The sequence below is a fragment of the Parasteatoda tepidariorum genome, chromosome 5, assembly GCF_982258835.1.
Source record: "Parasteatoda tepidariorum strain Cologne lab strain chromosome 5, Ptep-v5.0, whole genome shotgun sequence".
In the NCBI taxonomy this organism is placed as follows: Eukaryota; Metazoa; Arthropoda; class Arachnida; order Araneae; family Theridiidae; genus Parasteatoda; species Parasteatoda tepidariorum.
In genome coordinates this window covers 53,839,907-53,862,885 of record NC_141759.1, presented here as the reverse complement: position 1 = coordinate 53,862,885, position 22,979 = coordinate 53,839,907, and the positions used below count along the sequence as shown (strand labels likewise).

The following is a 22,979-nucleotide window of genomic DNA, read 5'->3' as shown; positions in this document are numbered from 1 at the left end:
TTTTGAAATAATTCTTTATAGTGTCCTTTGTAACGCTCATTGCATTCTTGATTTTACAAACAATATGATATTTCAGCTACCATTTTCATACAAATTTGAAGCTGAACTACAAAGTTCATGGCAGTGTTTTAAAAAATGACTTTTAATAGAAAAAATTGATGGTCAAAAAATTTAGGTTCCGAATTTCAAATTTGCACAAATATTTTAAAATTTCTTCGTAAAGTTGAAGTTGAGTTGAATTTTCCTGAGGTATAAGAGATTTTGACATTCAATTTAAAACAGTGTTTTCAAGCTCGATTCTAAAGTATTTCTGTATCTAAAGAATGACTCCCTTGGAAGTTATTATTATTATTATTATTCAAAAGTAGGCTTAACGATCATATTTTTAAACTGAATAAAGTGCAAACATTTTTGGAATGTCTCAACATGTCTTCAAAATTAACGTAAGTCAGCTTCTTCTCTTGCCCTTTTCTGAAACCTCACGCTTATGAGCTGCGAATTTATTGTTATTCATATAAGACATTTAGAATTGTAGCAAATTTTTTAATATGCAGAAATAATAGTAGTTTTCTAACATGTTGTGAGTTTTTCGAAGTATTTAAAACGTTAATTTATGATTTTAATTTCGTCATCTAAAATTCTAACATCAAACTGATATACAAAATTATTTTGCTTTTAAAATGTTAATAGTTTTATAAAATACATTTTTGATCATCCAAAGTGCTTTTTTTTTTTAACAGCAAGGGTACTGGGTTCCAGTCCATAAAGACCATGCTCACTTATATCCTCGTTCTTTGTCTATAGCCACAGTTTAAGTGCCTTCACTTAAGTGCCTTCAAGCAAAGCTATAATTTTATACAGCAAAAGACATCTTTTTGTAAAGAACGTATCGTGTATGCCAGTGTTTCCCAAAGTGTGGTACGCGTACCCCCCAGGGGTACGGGAACAGTTCAGCGGGGGTACACGTTCTAATGCAAAATATCTTGCAACAAACGAAATTTTCAATTTTTTTTATTGAAAACAAATCTAGCCATGAAAATTTACTATTACGTACTTTTCTATTGGCTATTTTTTTGCAGTTAACAGTTAATAATGAGTGGTGTCAACAGACAGTTGTCATTTTTAACTTTTGTGAAATTTTTTAATAGTAAAAAATACATTCATTTTTTTATTAGTGGTACACAGCGCTACGAAACATTTAGAAATGGTACACAAAAGTCATAAGTTTGGGAAACACTGGTGTATGCTATCTTGCTTTAGAACGGACAAATAACTAAAATATTTTTAAAGTTATTAAAACTTTTTAAAAATCGCCACTTTGGCGACATTTCTCCACCTATGAAAATTACTAAAATCAGTGCCTTATTCCCAATTTTTGCAAAATTTCATGAGCGCTCACTTTTTTTCTCACTTTTTCTTTTTTCTTTTTTTGCTTTACGTTACAATTTGCTCTTTGCTGCGCAAAATCTAAAGGACTTAGAAACTTGGAAACGAAGGTGAGTAGAAGGAGTGCAATGGAATGAAAGAAATAACATTTGATTATTAACTACAGAATTGTTAAATGTTAAACTTTAACTAAAAAAAAAAACTATGTTCGTTTGATTCGTAACCTGCTGAAATGCAGCTACGGAAAAAAAAATTTGACTCACTGAGAAAGCCGTTTTCCTTCATTAATTATATTATATTTTTTTTCTCGAAATTCTAATTTGTTTGAAAGTTATTGCAATTTTTGTTATGAAAATTATTGCAAAAAGGAAAGGTCATTGAAAGTTATCGAAACTTATTGCAAAATATTGCAAATTTTCAATGCATTTTGAAGTTGAATGGTAATTTTGCCTGAAAATAATTATCTAAATGTCATATTCTTCCTGAAAATAAATCTGAATTTTAAAGTTCAAATAAACAGTTGAAACATTAATTTCACGTATTTACAAAGCGAAAACTAATTCTTTTTAAAACATCAATGTTTTTTTAAATTTTTTTGAAGTCATTTTTTAAAAATTTTACCTTAACCTTACCAGTAGAGTTTCAACTTCGTCTCAAAGTGGCAGCCGAAACGACAGAGATTTAATGAATTTCATTCTAAAATTTAAAGTAAAAATTTTACGTATAAATATTTTAGAAAATAATTTTACGCATTTTCACTTTCACACACATGTATAGTTTTTGGGCTGAACAATTTCTTCACGGGTCATTCTTTAAATTGTTTTTCCGTCATTTTGAAGTTGAGCAGTACATTTATCTGAAAATAACAATCATGTTCTCATATTTTCGTGTGCATAACCCTACATTTTTACGTTGAAAAGGACAATTAGACAAAAAATTTCCCACATTTGCAAAGCAAAATAAAAACTCTTTTCAAATCTCTATTTTCTTCTTTTCTTAAAATGGTTACATACACTCTGGAGTTGAGTTTTAACTTTGTCTCAAAATGACAAGAAAAATATCACGTTGATAATGAAAGTAAGACTGAAATGTAACGTTTCAAGAAGCACTTCAAAGGATAATTTTATATATTTTGATCGCGAAAACTATATTTTTTGATCATTAATATTTTCCAAGCGCGTCTCTTTTTTGAATGTTACCATGCATTTTGTACTTGAGCTGTAACTTTTAAAATGAGATTCAAAATCTAAAATTTTCGGGGAAAATAATACCAATTTTAGCTATAAAAAGGACAGTTGAAACATTAGCTTTACACATTTGCAGCGTGAAACATAAATATTTTTTACAAAAGTTAATTTTTAAAATCCTACCATAAAACTTTGGAGTTCAGCTTCAAAATGGTCTCAAAATTACTGTCGAAATATCAAAGTGTTGGCAAAATTTAAGGCTGAAATTTACCGTATAACAACAGACACATCAGAAAGTTTTTCCTTACACAATTTCACCATGAAACATGTACATTTTGGGCATCAATAACTTTTTTAGGGAGAGTAATTCTTTTAAATAATTTCATAAATCTTAAAGTTGAGGAGCAACACGGTCAGAAAACGACTTTCTAAATCTGATATTCGTAATTTTACCTCTCATAATCATAATTTTAGTTGAAAGTGTCATTGAATTTTGATGTTACAATGGGCAATTTAGGTTTGCTCCTGGTAATCTATATTTTTCGGTCATTAATATTTTCTAAAAGAATTAAATTTTTCCCCCATCTCCACTATCCACTTAATTTAGGTGAGATATTAAAAAAAAATCTAAGTAGAATGAGATGGACCGGGCATGTAGTGAGAATGAGCCCAGAACGAACAGCATTAAGAGTCTTCAATGCAACCCCCTCCAATGAAAGACCAAGAGGAAGGCTCAAAAAGAGATGTGAAAGACTGTGTGGATGAGGATTTTACCATCCTAAAAGTAAAGAACTGGAAATTAATTGCTGGGAGAAGGGCAGAATGGGGAAAGCTTCTGAGGAAGGCCCAAGCTCACAAAGGGCTGTCGTGATGGTGATGATTAAAAAACAATTAATGTGTAAAAGATACAACACAATGCCTTAAACAAAGTGGAAAATGAATATTTTTTCTGTTAGAGAACGATTTTGTTTTGAAAAAATTACTACGTCATAATTTATATCTTTACTCTTTGGCTTTACGTTTTGAGCGTATACAAGTTTGTACTATTAAAATCAAATAAAACACTGACAACCATTAATATTGTAATTTTACTTTAACGTATCTCAAAAATATATTATATATTTTTTTCTCAATAAATTGGCACTACAAGATTTTTTTTTCTACACAGGGGAAATGATTTTCATGCATGTACAATTTATAATTCCATTTGTTTAGCACATATGTTCATTAATTCGACCACTTCTCGGACGACTAGAAAATGCAAAATCAGTGGACAAAACCGTTCGCCATCTGGTACTGCTGCGCGTCAACGATGACGCTTGTATACTGAGGTTGGACACTGTCATGTGCATTATTGCAACTATAGTCACTCGTCCCGTTGCTCGATGGCACACAATACGTTTTATCGGCGTAACTGTCACATTTGGATAACGCGTACTTGATGCTGGAATCGAGGTGTGATTGCTGCTGTCGTGCCGCCTCATAGTAACAGGAATCGTTGTAAGAGGAATCAGTCGGTGAGCAACTGGCAAAGTTTCGTTGCTGGAACTGGTGCTGTTTCGTTAACCGGGAGTTGAGAAAGTCAGTGGGTCCCGTGGGACTCTGCAGATTGGTTGGGGTAATGACGGATTTGTAATGATTGCTGTGACTATTACCACTGCTGCGAAGCACAGGTCCTAAGGCACTTGTTGATGGTTTCGAAGAGCTGTTGTTGTTGTTATGCTGCTGATGGTGATGTAAGGGTGAAGATGTGGATGAAGTAGAACGAGGAGAATCTGCCCTTCCATTTTGAAAGCCTTCAAGGTCTGATTCTGAAAGCATGGAGTCCGAAGGGCTACTAAAAGGTCCGACGCTATTCGTAGTTGTATTGTATATTACATGGGGCACAATTATTTCATGGGGCTCTGCTGGGGCACCAGGGACGTATCCCACACTGGCGTTGCACAAATCTTGTTGAGATGGAATCACACAGGGAAGAGGTTGAAGAGCGTCTGGCTCAATATCTGGAGAGGACGATATGACAGATCCCTCACATGGAGGAAAAGATGCGTAATTGTGCATTGAATATCTGAAAGAGAGAATAATTATATATAGCGTTATCACTTCTAATAGAATGAAACGCGTATAATTTTAAATGTGACGCGTTTCAAAACATTTTCTTCAGTTTTAATATTTAAATTTTTTTTTTATTTATAAATTTAAATATTTTTATTTTAATAAAAATGATAAAATAAACTTCAAGATATACCGAGAATCTATATATATATATTTCTCTTACACGGCAACAAAAAAAAAGCTTCATTACAACTCCCCGAATGGCAACGCTGGAAAATCTTCCAATGATTGCCGCTAAAAATGTCGCATGCCAAATCTAGGTGAGGTGGCTCAACATATAGCGCTTTTAAAAACGGAAACTGAAATAACCAGAGAGAGCATTCTCACTAAATGTGATCTCTTCCAAAAGTCACCCTATCAGCTGCAGCAATCTCATACTATTAAGCTAGGCAGAAGTGAGTAGTCTTTGTCGATAGATCTCTATTTTAGTATTTTGTTGAAAGCGCTTTTTTTCACGAATTTATATATTACGAATTTATTTGACGATTTTTGATTTATATCACGAATTTATTTGTTTTATTATTGTTATTAGTTATTCATTGAAAAATGAGTCTCAGTCGCGCTGTTACGCTTTTTTGAAGTATAATCAAAAGAAAAAAGTTGTTATATGGATTTGAATTATTGTTTTGAATTCGCAGAATTTTGTGCATTTGCAATGTACCTAAGTTAGTAGCGAGCGAAGCGAACTTGGTTTGCGAAACAAACCATATAAGATTGCGTAGCAATTTTCGGGGGTTGGCGAACGTTAGCGAATAGGGGGCGCAGAACACTAATAATTTAATAAATGATCTATCTCGAATTGACGTTTGTATCTGTTAAAATAGTTTCACTAGATTCACATGGTGGGTTTGTGTTATTTGGTAGCTTACAGTTCATTATGTTTTTGATAGATTTCTTAGAAATTTTTTTGTTATGAGCTATCCAAACTAGTTTGGAAAAGACAAATCAAAAATTTTTTCTGAAAAACTGTTATTATATCTTATGTTTTTGCTGTTGTTATATGTTTACTGCTGGCTGTTTAGTGTTTTGAAGTCTCTGTAGTATGCTACTTTAGTTAGAAGAGCTTATATTCTGTTTAAAAATATATATATATTTGCTTTAATATACTGGGCTCAGTTTAGGAGAAATTTGTGTTCGTCAACAGACATTTCACTAATTACTTTATCGAAAAAACGGACTCTTAAAAATTATTCTTTCCTAGTAAAGTACCTTTTACATAATTATCTTAATGAACCTTTAGTTATATTTCTCATTTTGAAAATAAACCTTTCGCGAAATTCTTCTTTGGGGAATGGTGTCAATGACGTTTTTAGTCATTAATTTTAAAATAACCTCCTGAAAATATGGTTTTGTGCTTTGTACACACAGAAAAAAATCCAATTTTACAATAATTTTAAATTCAGATAATAATGAATAGAATTTTCATAAAAAGCAGGACTTTTCCCAAAAAGTCTGAAAACCTTTTTACTTAAAAATCTAAAAAGTCTGATCAAACCATTATTACTAAGTCTGATCAAAACACTAGTTTTTGCAATTTTATGCAAAATCCCCAGACGCAAAAAGTCTGAAATAATCCCCGATATTCTTTTGTTTCAATTTTACATAGCATATTTTGCAAAATTTTTTTATGTAAATTAGTACACACTGAGGCAAGAAGAGATTTTTTTTTTTGAAGTAGTAATTGAAGTGATTCATACCGATCATCTCTTTCGTAAGTAGATTCCACTTGAGGAGGTAGTGGTGATACTCTCTGGTGTGTGTAGTGGGGAAGAAACCCACCATTGGCAGGATCGAGAAGACCCATAGCTACATGGGGAGAGTGAGAATACTGAGAGGGTTGATTTGGCGTATTCATCTCTGGATAAGGGGCATGGGTCACTGGAGGAAATGCAGCATGATGCAACGGAAATGAATTCATTTCATACAAACAAGGATCTACTGATTCACCTGCAAAACAAAAGTAGACAATTTTACTTTGAACCGTTACAAATTTCGATATTAAGCTGGAGTTAATTACTTTGGAAACACTAAAACGAATGAATTTCAGTATTTTATTGATTTTGTGTCGTTTTACTTAATTTTTTAGTTTGGACTAATGCTTTTTCATGCAGCTTTTGTCATCCGATGTTAAAGTATAAACCTGTGGTACTCAACATTTTTAAATATGGACTAATGCTTTTTCATACAGCTTTTGTCATCCGTTGTTAAAGTATTAACCTGTGGTTCTCAACATTTTTCGGATATGGACTAATGCTTTTTCATACAGCTTGTGTCATCCGATGTTAAAATATAAACCTGTGGCTCTTAACATTTTTAAATATGGACTAATACTTTTTCATACAGCTTTTGTCATCCGATGTTAACGTATAAACCTGTGGTTCTCAACATTTTTCGAAACACCACCCGCTTTGCAAGTCAAAAAATTTTCAACGCTCCCTTGAAATAAAACAATTAAATATATAATTGAGCTTATTTTTGTCAAATTTTTAGCCTTTCACTATACTTGTTGCAATGCATTTCTATAATCATACTTTTTAGTCATTAGTATACCAAATGGCCAATGTATTTATATCGGAAACGTTTTTTACGCTAATTTTTATTAAAAATAATAACTTCAGAGGTCAAAATTTCAAGTGAATGAATTCAACATATCACTTTGCATTGTTAAATAATTGTTTTTACTGGAGAAACATATTTCAAAATAAAGTCAGTGAGATATATTTTATTAGTTAGCAATTGGAAATTTGAAAATAAGTAAATTTTTATAATTGATCTCTTAGTAATATTTAACTAGGGAAAGAACACAGAAATAATACATTTATTTTTTAAAAAATGCTTGTTCAATTGAGCTAAAAATTATAGACACCATTTAGGGAAAATTTAGGAAAACCTTAGGCCCACAAAAGTTTTAATTTTAAAAAGGCTGTGGCTCAATTCAAATTTAGTGGTTATAAGTGTGTAAAACTATAATATTATTGTATCGTTTCTTCCCCTAAAAATGAACAACTTTAATAATAATACTGCTTCACTAACAAAATTCATGAGCTGAGATAGTAATTAAAAAAAAGTCTTCGATAACAAACTAAACATTTTCATGAATTTTAATGTGCACTTAAGCTTATTTCAACTTTAATTTGATAACGACCCTAAAGGAATCACTTTCACCCCTCCATACCCATAAACTTGCTAGCACCCCTCTAAAAATCATCACTATCCACTGGGGGGAGGGCGATTGCGTCCACGTTGGCAACCTATGGTATAAGGTATAAACGATCTTTTTTGCATTCAAGAAGTGCCAACCGGACTGTATAGGGGTCAGGGAACTGACCTTGCATCAGGAAGGTTCTGGGTTCGTTTCCCGGGCAAGGCATGAATGTTCTGTGTACTATCTGTCCTTACAGAGAGAGCAACGTTGGCCCACCTAATATGGTGACCCTGAAAGAGTGGCCAACAAATCTGCCCTGTAAATGCCTGAATTGAGGAAATGTTAACACAGGTTAGAAATTAAAAAAAAAAAAAAAACATTCAAGAAGTAATTTTTAAAATTATCTTTCAAATTTGACATCTCTTGATTACAAACTAGTTAAGACAACGCAACTCAACTCGGCAGCGTTTGTGCAAGTTAAAAAAAAAAATTAGAGGCTATTATATACATAGTTACATTTAAATTAAATCAAGTACGAGATTAGTTTTTAGAAACATTGCTGTTAAATAAGTATACTTTTACAAGTATAGTTCGTTCATCAGGAATTGGCACTTGGCTTCACCTCCTCGGACGAAGAGTTCATTTCAGCGCTGGAGTAAAAAGGAGAAACGTCTCCGTGCTTGAAATTGAGACAACCTTTCAAACGCGCCAAACGCAAACAGTGACTTCTTTTTCAGTCACTTACTTCGATTTATCATCTGCTATTATGTATACTCTTCGTTACTCCAGCTAATTGAATATATTGCAGCAAAATATAAAAGAGAAGAATATCAAAAAGAGAAGAATATCTTAAAAGAGAAGAATATCAAATTTATGAAATATTTAATGTTAAAAAATACACATAAAGATTGCGAAATAAATATTTTTGACATACGATCGCCAAATAGCAACCTTGTTCAGGATTGTTCACATCCTTCTCCCAAAAATAGCGAAATAGTATGATCGGATACCACGTGATAAAGGCGAAGTCAAGTGCCAACTCCTGGTGAACGAACTATATAACACAATGATATGCTTCTGAGAAGTGATTCATTTTATCGAAAAGAATAGCAAATTGAAATAATCTCTTTTGAGAAGCATTACTCAATAACCGACAGTAAAAATGAAATGAGAATTAAGCACTATAAGCGTTTTTGTGTCGTTAAGAACAACTTTATAAAATTAACTAAGCAGAAGGACTCAACAGTATTAATGGCAGGATACCAAATACAAATTTTTATCGTTTAAAAAGTTGCTCTATGGACACAAAAACGCACCCGTTGCTTTATTTTTGTCAGTTTGTGACAATTGTTAGTGCTTTTTATTTCGCAGTATTAATTGTTGCCAATTTTTTGAAACTTTCATTAGAATAAAGAACTTTATGAAGGCATTCGTAAGATGGGATTACTTAGTACTTGCCTCTCAAGCATCCAATGTTAGGCTCGTCATACAAGTAAGGAGATTTTCGATTTTTATTTTTCTGATGTCGCACTCTCGTAGGTGTTGCATTTGTTGTGCCATTCGTAGGACTGCTTTGAGTAGTGGTAACGGAAGCTGGATAGAGAGGTTCTGCCTTCCTAATTTGTTCCATTTCCAATTGCAAACTTTCACCTTCTTGTTTGCTGTTAAAAATTTTCTATTATCAATTGAGAGGGAATTTTTACATAGTTTAAAATATTTCTATAAACATTAGAGAACCTGTAGCTTTAAATATAAAATATAACAACATAATAAATAACATATTCTATGATTGGGAAATTATTTAACATATATTAATTAATATTAAATAACAGTAGCATTTTATAATATTTTAAAGTGAAAGTTTTCCAAAATGTTATTATGAATATTCACCTTCTGTTTATGCAAATTTTAAAAGTAATAACCTAAGAAAGCACTTATTGTGATTAACATGCGAAGTTTGAAAAGAAAATATACAGGATGTTCCGTAATCACCACCCTTCATATATATTTTATATGCTATGTCCCCATAACAGTTCAAGTATTTTATTATAAAGAAATTGTGATAGTGAGAATTTCACTTCAATATGGTATCAATTTGACAATAAAGTCGAATCTCAGTCTTATTTATGAGAAGTTAAGGGAGTCAATACCGTAAAGTAATTGCTAAAAAGTTAGAGCAAATATAAGAAATGATCGTAAAATTATTGAAGAAAAGGTGAAGTTATATTACGAATCGCAAAATTGCTTGGCAAAAAACTAGAATTTCAACAGACTGTTTCAATCCGTTTTTGATTAGAGTGAAAAACGGAGACAAACCGTTTTTTTCAATAAAACGACTTTAAACAGTCAAATATAAAGAGGAATTCTGAAAAAAAAAAAAATAACGTGTCTATTTTTCAATGCATTTTCAGTTTTCGCGTATATTTTTCAGTGTAATTTTGCACCAAAAATCGTTTAAAGTCACAACATGGATTCAGACACTTTAATGTCATAATCAAACACTCTAATACCCTAGTGCAGAACATTAGCTTCAGTCAGAATACCACCACACCATGAATTTCTCATGCTTTCAAACATTAAATGTGAAATTTAACAAAATATGTCATTTCTACAGATATCATAACTTTTTTTAATCAATTCTCTCATAGCTTTTTAGTGGAAATTAATTAATTAAATTAAATTAATTTTGCTATTCATTTTTTAAAAAAAGTTAAAGATCAAACTATGGTATGAAGTGTAAAGTGCAACCTACAAATATTATTTTCATTAGGGTTATTTTTTGTTGCTGTTGTAAATTTATTGAAATTATACGCCAAGTCTTTGATGAGGGTTGGATTTAAATTCCCAACTTTCGGTACTTTTAAATTTCAATAAAATAAAAGCTTAATGAACTAACCTGAGAACATAATTCACGCTTACTATACAGTGAGGTCTTGAAGATCTCGTATTATGGACAACGGTGGCATAGCTCTGCATCCATATCCAACCACCATCTTTGGTTAGGAATCGGTAGTATTTGGTTGTTACTTGCCCTTTGTGAAGTACTGAAATTGAAAATTAAATTTATCACACTCATCAGCATGAAACTAAACACAAATTTCACGAACATACCAACAAAAAAAAAAAAAACGACTCGTTTTACTTACGGGTTTCGTGGGAATATCGCATTTGTACACAATCTGAGGCGTGAATGTAATGATACAAGGTTTTTTCTATGAGATCCTGAGGCTGGTAACCGGTTAAATTTGTGACTCTGCAATAAATGAAACGAGATTATTTTAGAATGAATGCAGTTTTTCAATTAAGAAACGAGATTATTTTAAAATGAATGAAGTTTTTCAATTAAGAAACGAAATTATTTTAGAATGAATGGAGTTTTTCAATTAAGAAACGAGATTATTTTGGAATGAATGAAGTTTTTCAATTAAGAAACGAGATTATTTTAGAATGAATGAAGTTTTTCAATTAAGAAACGAGATTATTTTAGAATGAATGAAGTTTTTCAATTAAGACCGAGGTAGAATTGTGAAAACTTTTTACTGTAGCGTATTTCATTATTAAAAAGCTTAATTAAGCGTAATTAAGCGTTTAATGTATAATTTTAGTAAGTATGAAACAAAAATCGGTTTTAGAACTGGTGGGAAAATTTTTAAGAAAAATAAATTTTTTCATGAAAAAAAAATCCTTTATTAGAATATTTTCAAATTGTCTCTTATCATGTAATTTTAATTAGCCTTCATTTACTGTTTTGTTTTAATTTTGTTAATTGCAAAACAAACAACTATACCAACTCTTAGAAACAGCTTGTTGCCCCAAGTGTTTGGAAGATAAAATTCGGATTTTTTTTCTCGTTGGTAGTTTTAGAAATAAAAAATAAACTAGAACAAAAGAAAAATCATTTAAATATTTGATGGCTTGGTTAAAGCTGAAACTTGGGACTCGGATAATCAGGACTCTACTCCAGTATGCTAATTTTGAACCAGCATGTTATAATTGTCTTAGAATGGGCTTCGGATATCCGTCACATTTTAAGATTTCTTTATCGAACACTTTCTAACAGAAATATCAATCTAAGAAGCATACCTGGCATCTAGAAATATCAATCTGAGATCCATGTTGGCTCGGAACATGAACATGTTGGAGTACATCTTTATTTCGGTAATGGCGCTGGGTGGTAAGGAATGCCCAACTGCCACCAAACCCAAGTTTTGATAGCAACTGTCATATGGGGGCGCTTCCACGTTGTACCGTTGCACTTTCAAATACCCACTACAGTGAATGACCTGAAATATTTGTTCAAAATGAAGTTTAAATAAAATTAAATGTATCAAAGTATCATATTGGGGTATAATTACTTGGTAATATTAAAACTTAACGATTCTTTTTTAAATAAGGTCTACCTAATTAAAACAATAAATTAAGTCTACTAAACAAATGAGTGATAGCTTAATATATGAATGATATGAATAATAAGAGATAGTTTCCCCCCAAAAAAAAGATTTGTGTTTTTGATCAACACAATGCAGCATGTAGCTGCAATCTGGAGAATAAGGTCCTAATAGTTTAGTCAGGAGAGCGGTCAAAAGATTGGGCCCCTTAACATTTTGTCTACGGCGCTTAGCATGATGAAGTCATTGTGATCCCCTTATTGTACTAGCCATAAGTAAAAGGTTAATGTTGGCTTCACTTTTTACACATTTCGTCATATATTGGAAATTTTTTAAGCGAATTGAAAATTTTTTGAACACAATTATAAAACTCATTTAATTAAAGATCATTCCATGCAAAAGAACTTTTGATAACTACTAATACTTTATTAAATTATGATCGAAAAAGTGCAGATCATTTCAATTTTTACATCATTTTAAACTATTTACTATTAAATAACAATTACAAAATTTGAATGAAATTAGTCGAATAGCTCTTGAGAAATTAAAATTAAAAAATATGACTTTTTAAAAATTTTTTTTATAATTAAACTGTTCGACAGATTTTGCATTTTCATATTATCCTGATAGCAGCTACCAGTTACTCACCATATTTTAGTAGTCAAAATTCCTAATAAGTAAAAAATAATAATAATAAAAAAGTTTAATCAGAGAAATTACGTTTTTGTGTCTGAACGCGGAACTTAATTAATAGTTTCACTATTTAATTAGCTTATTTAAACTGAATCCTTCAAACCAATATGACTGGACTTTGTACGTGATAATCCAATAATTTAAACAAGAAGTTATTCTGAGTAATAAATATTTTTCGTCCTCTGTGTTTAAAATAGTAAAAGTTGAAAAATCCATTTTCATTTTTGTTATAGCACAGGCAGTTTTAAGTTTTTTTTACTATAGGATACCAAACAATAAGAATATATGCATTAGTGAATGACACAGAATTATTATTATTACTCAGAGGAAATACGTTTTTTTGACTGTAACTTATTTAATAGTTGATTCATTAGCAAACTTGAACACTCAATTTTTAAATCATAAAGCATGACACTTAATACGTGAAAATCCAATAATTGAAAAAGTTATTTGAGTAATAATTTTTTTTGGCCTATTGTACTTATTGCACAATAGAAAAAATTGGATGGCTTAGGGGATAGAGGGTTTGCCTTCCAATGAGGTGAGCCAGATACGAATCTCAGCGATGGCTGATTGATACGAATTTCGCATCTGGCTTGTAACGACCACAGTGCTGACGTAAAATATCCTCAGTGGTAGACGGATCATGGTTTGGATTCCCCTTGCCGTCAGGCTAACAGTGGGAGGTTTTCATGGTTTTCCTGGCCATGTAAAGCAAATGCGGGTTAGTTCCATCAAAAAGTCCTCCTCGAAGGCAAATTTCTCCCAATAATTGATCCAGTATTTCTCTTGTCTTCTGGAATGGGTTCAAAATTACAAGGTTACGTAGTTGAGCTTTAGTAGTCGCAAACCCAAAATTGTTTTCGGTTGTTCAACGACGGTTATAAAGTAAAATACCAAGAATTTGAATTTTTTGTTGTTGTTGTGGTGTCAGTTTTAAAATATTTTAGCACTAAGTAGGATGGCATACACTAAAATAATTTACGTTAGTGAATGTGTTTTCTATATTACTGCGCTGCGCTAGAGAAGGTGATTACTATGTCTGATAACTTTTCTATGGTATTAGTACATCGGTTCTGAAGATTACAATAGGATGAGAAAGCTCAATTGTAATAATTTTTTTTAACTGTAGTAGGGGAGAGTGGGGTCAATTGTAACAGGGTACGATTGTAACAGAGTAAAAATTTCGAGTGTCGGGTTTTAGATTTGGTTCCTAGGTGGCGCACAAGGTGTATTTAATAAATCTACATGTACACCCCTGCTGGCAACCATTTTTATGTACTTTTGAAAGAGTTGCATCACAAAAGATATTTTCACGCTATGTAAGTACTTTTTTTGGTATTGGAATATTATATTGTAACAAAGTAATTTTGTTTAAACAAATAAAAATTATTAACCGAATATGTAAGTGGACACCTTAATTAACATTTCAAAAAAAAAAGATCGGTTTTGGTTATTAACTAGCATTGTCTTTAACAAATGAAGCTGAAATGGCGTCTTGGGGACGATTGTAACAATAAGTAAAGGGACGATTGTAACAGCTGAAAATAAATAATCTTATGTTTACAAACCATTACTTAACTCTTTAAGAACCACCGATAGTTTCCTACATCATTTATAATATGTTGCATGTGCATTATTTTATTTGTCACCTTTCACAGCATAAATTAAAATTTTTAACCCCTTAAAGTTTAACCCTTTAGGTCTCTGCTCATTATTATTTTTACTCCTAAAATATCACTACTATTTTGATCAATAAAAAAATATATCACAACTATGATAATACGTATAATTAACTATGTTTTAGTTGAATTTATGAACTGTTACAATTGGGGGACAATTGAGTGGGGACAATTGTAACAAGTGCACGACTGTCAAAAATTGTTAATAACTAATATAATAACATTTAAAATAGGATATTTTTTTCTAGTAGAGGATAGTCTACTTTACTCGTCTGTCAATTAATACTAATAATATATTGGATTTTTTGTTAGTTAAAAATAGTTAAGTAAAAAAATGTTACAATTGACCCCACTCTCCCCTACTTTCTTAGGAAAGAGAAATATAAAAACAAGCTTAAGAAAATAATTAACCAACGATTTTTAAATGAGCACACCTTGTATCCACCCGATGTCAAACCAGCGTTTCGCTTGGCCAGAACGCATTTCATCCTCACAAAGAACAATCTCTCCAGCTCAAATTCTACAGAAACAAAACAAAGTAAAAAAAAAAATAAGCACACTGTAAGCAAACATCACTCTTTCATTGTCAGAAATAATCATAATAATTAGAATTTTCTTAATTGAGCAAAATAGAGAAGGAACGAATAAACAATTTACAACGCGTGACATATTTCAAATGAAATAAATACCACTGATGAAAATATATACGTAATTAAGTAGCATCTTTTAATTAGTTCTTTATAATCGTAAACTTTCGGTTGCGTGATCCCGAAATACGTAAATTACTCGTAATTTTCAGGAAGAGAATAGATTTTTATTGTTAAATGATAATTACTTAAATGAAGTATTTTATTTAATGCAGATTTTAATTACTTCATCAGCTGTTAAAACGTTTTGTTAAAGTGAAGCATTTTGCAATTTCTATAGCATTCGTATTTTAGACACAATTAATTTATTTTTGATACAACGTCACTTAACTTTTACCATTTAAAGATACTTTTATGCGTGTAGTTTCAGTTGGATTATAGTTTTTGTTATTGAAAAGGTCTCTAATTATGTCAAGTTGAGTAGACTTTAATAACTTGAGGGAAACGTACGAAACGTAAGCATGTTTTAATTGTTAAGTTTGAAACTGTGAAGAAAATGGGAAAGATTTTTAGCTGAATCTCTGAAAATTATCAATATGATTTCATTTCTTATAGCTAGATAAAATCTTAAAAATTGTTGTTTAATTGTTTCCATACTCCAATATAAAGGCTTTTTTTTTAATTAAACTTTAAAAAGTTTTCTTGTGCTTACATTTTACAAAATATTTTTTTAACAAAAAACAATACGCGGCAGAAGATTTTCAAAAGCTATTTTGATATACTTTTCTTATCTGACAAAATAGCTGCACTTTCCTGATGCTATTCTTTTAATTTAATAGTTGCAACTTTAACTCTTATGATGCATGTGACAATTTTTACTTAAAAATGTTTTTTTTTAAATGCTTAACCACTAAACAAAATTTTTTTAATAAAGTTATCCCAAAAAAATATAGTTGCGCCATCGAAGTAATTAAACTTCATTTCGCAATATTTTACTTAGTTAAATCAACAAATATAATACATCCAAAGCTGCTCATAATTTTAAAAATTTTCGTAGCTAATAATTCCCATTTTCATCATAGCGCAATTAAAAATAATGACCATATGCAAACCAATTCAAAAAATTATTTTATTTTCGACAATCAAGAATTACGAAACATAAACAGCCAGAATTTACAAGACTGCTTTTATCTAAGGCTCCTATACTATGAACGCTCCTCTAATTTAGGGGCTCTACTTTTATCTATTCATTTACCACGTGATTTGCTTTCTAGAAACTCAGCTATATTTACTATTTTGAAAATTTCTGTTGGAGATTCAATGTTTTATTTTTTAAAATTATATTGAAATATACAAAAAAGAAATGTAATTATAATGTATTTATCAATTTGAAACAAGAATGTAAAATTAATGTACAGAATTTTGAGGAATTTAATAATGACTGCAATCACAATATGTAGTTGAATTTTAAATGTTTAGTATTGCAACAGCAAATTTTTTCATTTTAACTCTTTATAAGGCCATGGAAAACATGCTTCCCACCAACTTTATTAGTTCTTAAATGTCAATGGGGAGTTATTTTTCCAGTTATGACTTATGCTTAATAAATTTGATGCGTTCGTTAAATTCGTTCGTTTGTTAATTGTTAAATTCGATTATTTATAAGGACACAAGTTTAAGTTTATTATACGGGGTTCCCACGACCTGTAGAAAATAAATGAGTGATAGCTAACATTTTTCATGACTACTGAAAAATGCTTAAATTTATCTTTCATTTGTGAATTGCGAAATTAATTACGAGATATTTTTTGCACCCATATATATTTTCGTTAAATTAAATGTTTATTGACAGCTTAAGGCATCTAGAAATATACACTATTTACCAATAAGTGTTTGGACACGTGTGATTGAAAAGAAAAACAAACTTTATTCATAATCAATAATTGGTAGAGCCTCCACGAGAGGCAATTACAGCGTGAGCCCTCCGAGGCATACTTTCCACTAGTCATTGTATGACGGCTAGCGGTCTTCCACTCGGCTTGGAGAAGACATGCAAGTTCCTTCACCGATTTTGGACGGGTAGTACATCCCTTAATTCGGCGATCCAGCTCGTCCCAGAGGTTCTCGATAGGGTTCAGGTCTGGGGTTTGGCCAGGCCAGTCCATTCGATTAACTCCATTGGCACCATACTAAGTCTTGGTGACCCTCGTAACATGACAGCTGGCACTGTCATCCTGGAAGTAACAGGAGTCCACCCCGTAAAACTGCCACAACGTAGGAAGCACATTGTCATCCAAAATAGTACAGTAGTCATCTTGGATGGGACTAATGTTGATGTTGTTCCCTACACATTATATACCGGCGGAGGTCGTGACGTATCTCAGAACCGCAGATATAGTCATTTGCATAGGTGTCCAAAAACTTATTGGTAGATAGTGTATCATTTTCGCTACTACTTTAAAAAAATTTCCAGACCTCGAGAGTCCTGTAATAATTCTTTACAGCAGGTAAAATTTTAAAAACACCACCCACTCGCTCATCTTCCCACAAAAAATAAATTTTCTTAAAAATCGTCCAATTTTAGTTAATACACAATTTTTTTTATAAATCAATTACAATCATAAAAAATATTTTAACAAAACATTACAAACATTTTAACTATTATTACATGTTACATATTTGTAACATAACAAAACAAATAACTAGGAAAAGAGTGGCCCCATAAAGGTATAATAGCTAGTGAATATCTTTTTTCATTTAACTATTATGACACGATCATCAAATAGACATGGAAGAGTCGAGACGTACTGACCACCCTGTGGTGCAGGAATTTGAGGATGCACAGGTGGTGTCTGAAGGGACAAGACAGCAGCCATCTCGTCATGGTCAGTTGGATCGATGTATTCATAAATGCTGTTGCCTGTCAACTCTACCTAAAAATAGAAGTAGAAATAAAAAAATTTTAAACTGGATTAGAGATTTCATTTACTAAAAGCGTATAAATACGAGTAACAGTTGCATTAAAGATGCAAAACAAACTATTTGGTTGAATTGAAGTCAAGCCGCTTATCAGTTCAAATTTTGTTGACATTTGTAATGAAAAACTTGATGCGCTTGTCTTGCTAAGTTCTGAAAAGTTTCAGGAAAAACAAAATATTGTAACGGTAAGGGAAGAGTGTTCTGCGGAAAATCAGCGTGTATAAGCGAATTATAATAAGAAAAAGTTAAGATCAAGTTTAGATCTAGATAACTTTGTGGCTATTAAATATTTCATGTAGGTACTTGATAAATGATTTCTAATGTTCAGTAAAAATTTCAGACGTTTTGGCGAAATATTTCAGAAATTATTATACGTTTTAATCAAAAATCATGAGACCGGCAGTGGACTGATCGTTAAGACACGGTTTCCAGCAGATCACCGAAGTCAAGCATTACTGGCTGCGGTCAGTGTGCGGGTGGGTGACCACTTGGATCAGTCTGCGTAGGGACCGAGGGTGTGCGATATTGGTCCTCGTTAAACTGTTCTACCGTAAAGTGCTCAAATTCGCGTGCAGGTCGTCCGACTACCGAAGCGGGGATGCCATCCCCTCTGCGGAGGATCAAAATTGTGATGGCATGTCTTCGGATCATCCTCAGGGATGTTTCCCAGACCGTCGCCAATAGCCCATTGCGCAGCTCTAGAGCGACGTAAACGAACAAAACAAGCAACCAAACAAAAATCATGACGGTTTAATCAAAAGTCCTTTTTACTTTTAGTTCGCAAGGCTGAAACTTCACAGAACTTAATATGACATATCTAATTACTTTTGAGATACGTTTCATAAAAATTGAAAATGCTAAGGAGGGGATGAATTCGGGAGAATAATGTATTTATTATCTTTATAATTCTTATAAACGATCTGTTGTTATTATTGTCGTAAGTTGTTGTCATTAAGGCAAAGGGACATGCTCTTCTTGGCTTCCAGTGGCGCCATCTATGGCCAAGAATTCGACTTCTGCCTGACACATATGCCACAACCCGTTTATAGGGCGGTCCCATTCCTACATGCATTCATTCATCCACAAATCGTAATTTTAACCAGCACCAGAGAACGATCAACCTCTGATTCAGAACCCTCCGAGATATGATTTGTCATGGGAACATAGAGGACTTTGTGACCAGAGAGATTTAACGTGCACCGGTCACCATTTACTACAAAGAGAGTCTTCGGCCGGTGGGGATTGAACTCACGACCTGTTGGACATAGTTCCAACGCCCTAGTAACCTTACATGGGATAGATTTAATATTATTCTTTTATTCTATATTATTCTCTTATTTTGTATTATTCATTAATTCTTGCATGGGGAATAACGCATTTATTATATTTGATTTGTATCTTAAATGTTCCATATCTTATATACATATCGTGGTTGTATTGTTTATCATTAAAAAAGTTAGTATTTGTCTAAATAAAATAAATAACATGTAGTGACTAAGTTACTTCAGTGAGAAAAAAATGAGATATTAGTTATCAAAATAAAAACTTTATGAAACTGTCTATGATTTTTATAATGAATGTAAAGCATTACTTTTGAAAACTAGTTAGAAAAATGAACCTTACTTGTGATAATCCTAGATGGACGGAAGCAGTTTCAGAAATATACATTATTTTCCCATCTGGAGCAACAACAAAAACAAAACCATCCAGCGTCTGAAATAAATATGAAAAAAAATTAGTTTCTCATAAATATCATTAGAATTTAAAACTGAAAGTCTAATTTAAGGCTGCTCTTCAAGGCTGCCGTCGAAAGATGAAATAAAGCTTTTTTTTGTAAATAATATGCTATTTTTATAACTGCTGTGAGTTTGCAACTGTTACTCATAACTGTTAAGTCAAGTTGAGTCTAAAGCCTGCCCTTCTTTTGAAAATGGCAAAAAATCTCAATATGGAGAAAAGTCGCAGTTTTGTGAAAATGATAAGCGTTTGTGGTCTAATTTTTTAATATTTAAAAACTTACTCCAATGTTGCATTACCTGGGCTCATAAGAATTTGCAAAAAATAGGAATAAGGCACTGCTTTTGCTAATTTTCTCCTAGGTGGAAAACTGACGCCAAATAGGCGATTTTTAATAACTTCTAAAGTATTTAAGTTATTTGTCTGTTCTAAAGCCCAGATAATTCTTCACGAGATATGTTGTTTAAAATCATCACATTTCTTTAAGTGTAAGGCACTTAAACTATGGATTTTTTTAATTTTCCTTGGCGACAGAGCCTTGAAAAACAGCGTTAATTGTTACATCTGAAATCATCATTTAAGGATAATATGAGGTTTTTAATGTATTTGTGTTGGAAAGTGGAAACAAGTGAGAAAATTGTTTTCAAATCTTCAAAAAAGAATAATGCGCAAAGAAAAGGAAAAAAAGAAGAAGAAAAAAAAAAAAGAAAGAGAACGAGAGAGAGAGAGAGAGAGCTCTGAAAAACTTTTGATTTAATGATTTGATCTCCACGTTCTGAGACTAAATATTAATGGTTCAAGAGGTTAACCTCGAATCTGTTAATTAATTAGTGCAGACGATTTCTTAAGTTATGAAATCAAACACAAAATCGTACTTTGTCAATTTTTTTTTTTTTTTTTTTTTTTTGACGGAGTTGCCACAGTTCAAATCCCAGCGATAGCTGGTTGATACGAATTCCGCACCCGGCTCGCACTGACTACAGCGCACATAAAATATCCTCAGTGGTAAACTGATCATGGGTTAGAGTCCCCTTGCCGTGAGACTAACCGTGGGTTTCCTCTTCATGTAACGCAAATGCGGGTTAGTTCCATCAAGAAGTCCTCCACGAAGGCAAATTTCTCCCAATACTTGATCCAGGAGTTCCCTTGTCTTCTGGATTGGGTTCAAAATTACAAGGCTATAAAGTTGAACATTCGTAGTAGTAAACTGTTCAGTAGTGGGCTGTTCAAAAAGACGGTTATAATATGAAATAAAATTTTGAGAAATATGATAGTTTGCTCAGGATAGTGGTTCAAAGTTTCGACCCCATAATGTTAATTTTGCTTTTTGCGTACATCGCCATTTCTCCAGAACTTCTAAAGCGAATTGAAAAATTTTCCGCATAATATCAAAATTCTTTTATCCAGAGGTAATTCCATGCCATAAATAGCTTTTAGTAAATATGTATTACTTTCTATTATTTTATTTATTGAAATTTATTTATTTATTTATTATTTTATTTATTTAAATTGTAAGGTATATTTTTTTTAAGAAATAGTTTGAAAGAATGTAATTTTAGCAAGAAAAATACAAAATTTGAGCGAAGCTGGTCGAATAGTTCCTGACAAATCGAATTTTAAAAATAAGACTTTTATTTGAGGTCACATTCCCTCGAACCATTTAAGATAGAGAGTCCTAGAACGTGAAGATTCATTCGTGGAATCTAAAGCTATTCAGAATAGTCCAATTTTTTTTGTGCATAGCACATTTAACATCATAATAATACTAAAATTAAGCAATCGACAACAATTCGCATTGTATTTATTACTAAGGTCACTCACACATTGCATATAGAATTAATTGCAATTATTCAAATAATTCAACAAAAAATTATTCAATTATAACATCCCAATATTTTTTCTTGAAATTTATCTGGGATGGAATTTTAATATAATAAATTTGCTACTTTCTCCACAAACTCGATTTTTTAAATTCTATTTAATTTTTGGTTTCAATAAAAGAACCGTGAAATATTTTTCGTCAAAGAGGTTATTTAGATATAGTATAATATTGCTTCAGAATTTTAAACTATAAGGATATTAAATATTTTAAATATTGCTTCAGAATTTTAAACAGTTTTATTAAAAATCTTCATTTAAATATCAAACTAAACAAAAACTAGACAAAAAATTTTCAAAATACAAAATTTTACATGAATGTCATAATAAGGGTAAATACAATTGATTAACTTCTTAATATTTGCTATCATATGATTCCTTTGTCCAATGAAAATGCAGAAAACGGTAAGACGAAAACTGTCTTTTCGTAGCAATAGCGGTACGTTGTTTGTAAATTTGAGTGATAAACTTCACTTTTTTGAATCTTGAACAAAACTTGACTTCATCAGACAATCAGAAGCTGTCAGAAATACGATTTCTAGTTGTTTATTTACATAACTAATATACAAGTAATTGAATTGAGCTGGGCGAATGTTCAAGAAGAAAAAAATGGGAATCGGAAATTTAACTAATAAAATTTTGCTTGCTTTTTAATAACAATTGTTTTCATTACAAAGAATAATTTATATTCCTTCTAACAAATAGAAATAAGAAGATTCAATTATCTGTTTCAGCCTATCGTAATTTATGTTTAATTATTTTAACATCTGCGATGATTGGTTTTGCTTTTAAACGAATTTCTATTTTCAGACTTAAGAGGGAACAACTAATTCTTGAGATTTTCGAAAATGTAATTTTTTTAAAAAAAAATTTTGAAAAGAAAATTTAGCTGCTTCTATTATGGGCATTCAATATCAGATTATAAAAAATTGGGAATGTTTTCCTAAAATTTACAAACTGAAACTCACATGAATGAAAAAGGCATACTCGTGATTTTTTAATCAACGTTAATATCAGTGAAATGAGTTCTTTTAAACGTTTATATGATTTCTTATAACACAATATTTTCATACTCATAGATGTGATAACTTAATTTTTTAACTGATTCGAGAAGAGCTTTAGCCGCATATCTATTACTACTGTCGTTTCTTATGAAAATTGGTAGTTGGTTTTGTAATTTTTTAATGTTTCTGTAATTTCAA

The 22,979-nt window shown here is 31.5% G+C and overlaps 1 protein-coding gene across 2 annotated transcripts in view; it reads right to left on the bottom strand.

Moving 5' to 3' along the window:
- Positions 1-3,643: 3,643 nt before the first annotated feature.
- sim (bHLH transcription factor single-minded) overlaps positions 3,644-22,979 on the bottom strand; it is a 143,426-nt gene continuing 124,090 nt past the window's right edge. Inside the window, exons 5-13 of one of the 2 annotated variants that reach the window (XM_071184725.2) lie at positions 19,786-19,875; positions 17,992-18,116; positions 15,031-15,116; positions 11,917-12,116; positions 10,980-11,086; positions 10,730-10,877; positions 9,292-9,494; positions 6,386-6,635; positions 3,644-4,641 (exon numbers count right to left, since the gene is read on the bottom strand). In XM_071184725.2, the coding sequence (XP_071040826.2) occupies positions 3,840-4,641; positions 6,386-6,635; positions 9,292-9,494; positions 10,730-10,877; positions 10,980-11,086; positions 11,917-12,116; positions 15,031-15,116; positions 17,992-18,091 (1,896 nt within the window). In that variant the 5' untranslated portion in view covers positions 18,092-18,116; positions 19,786-19,875 and the 3' untranslated portion in view covers positions 3,644-3,839. 2 annotated transcript variants of the gene reach the window in all.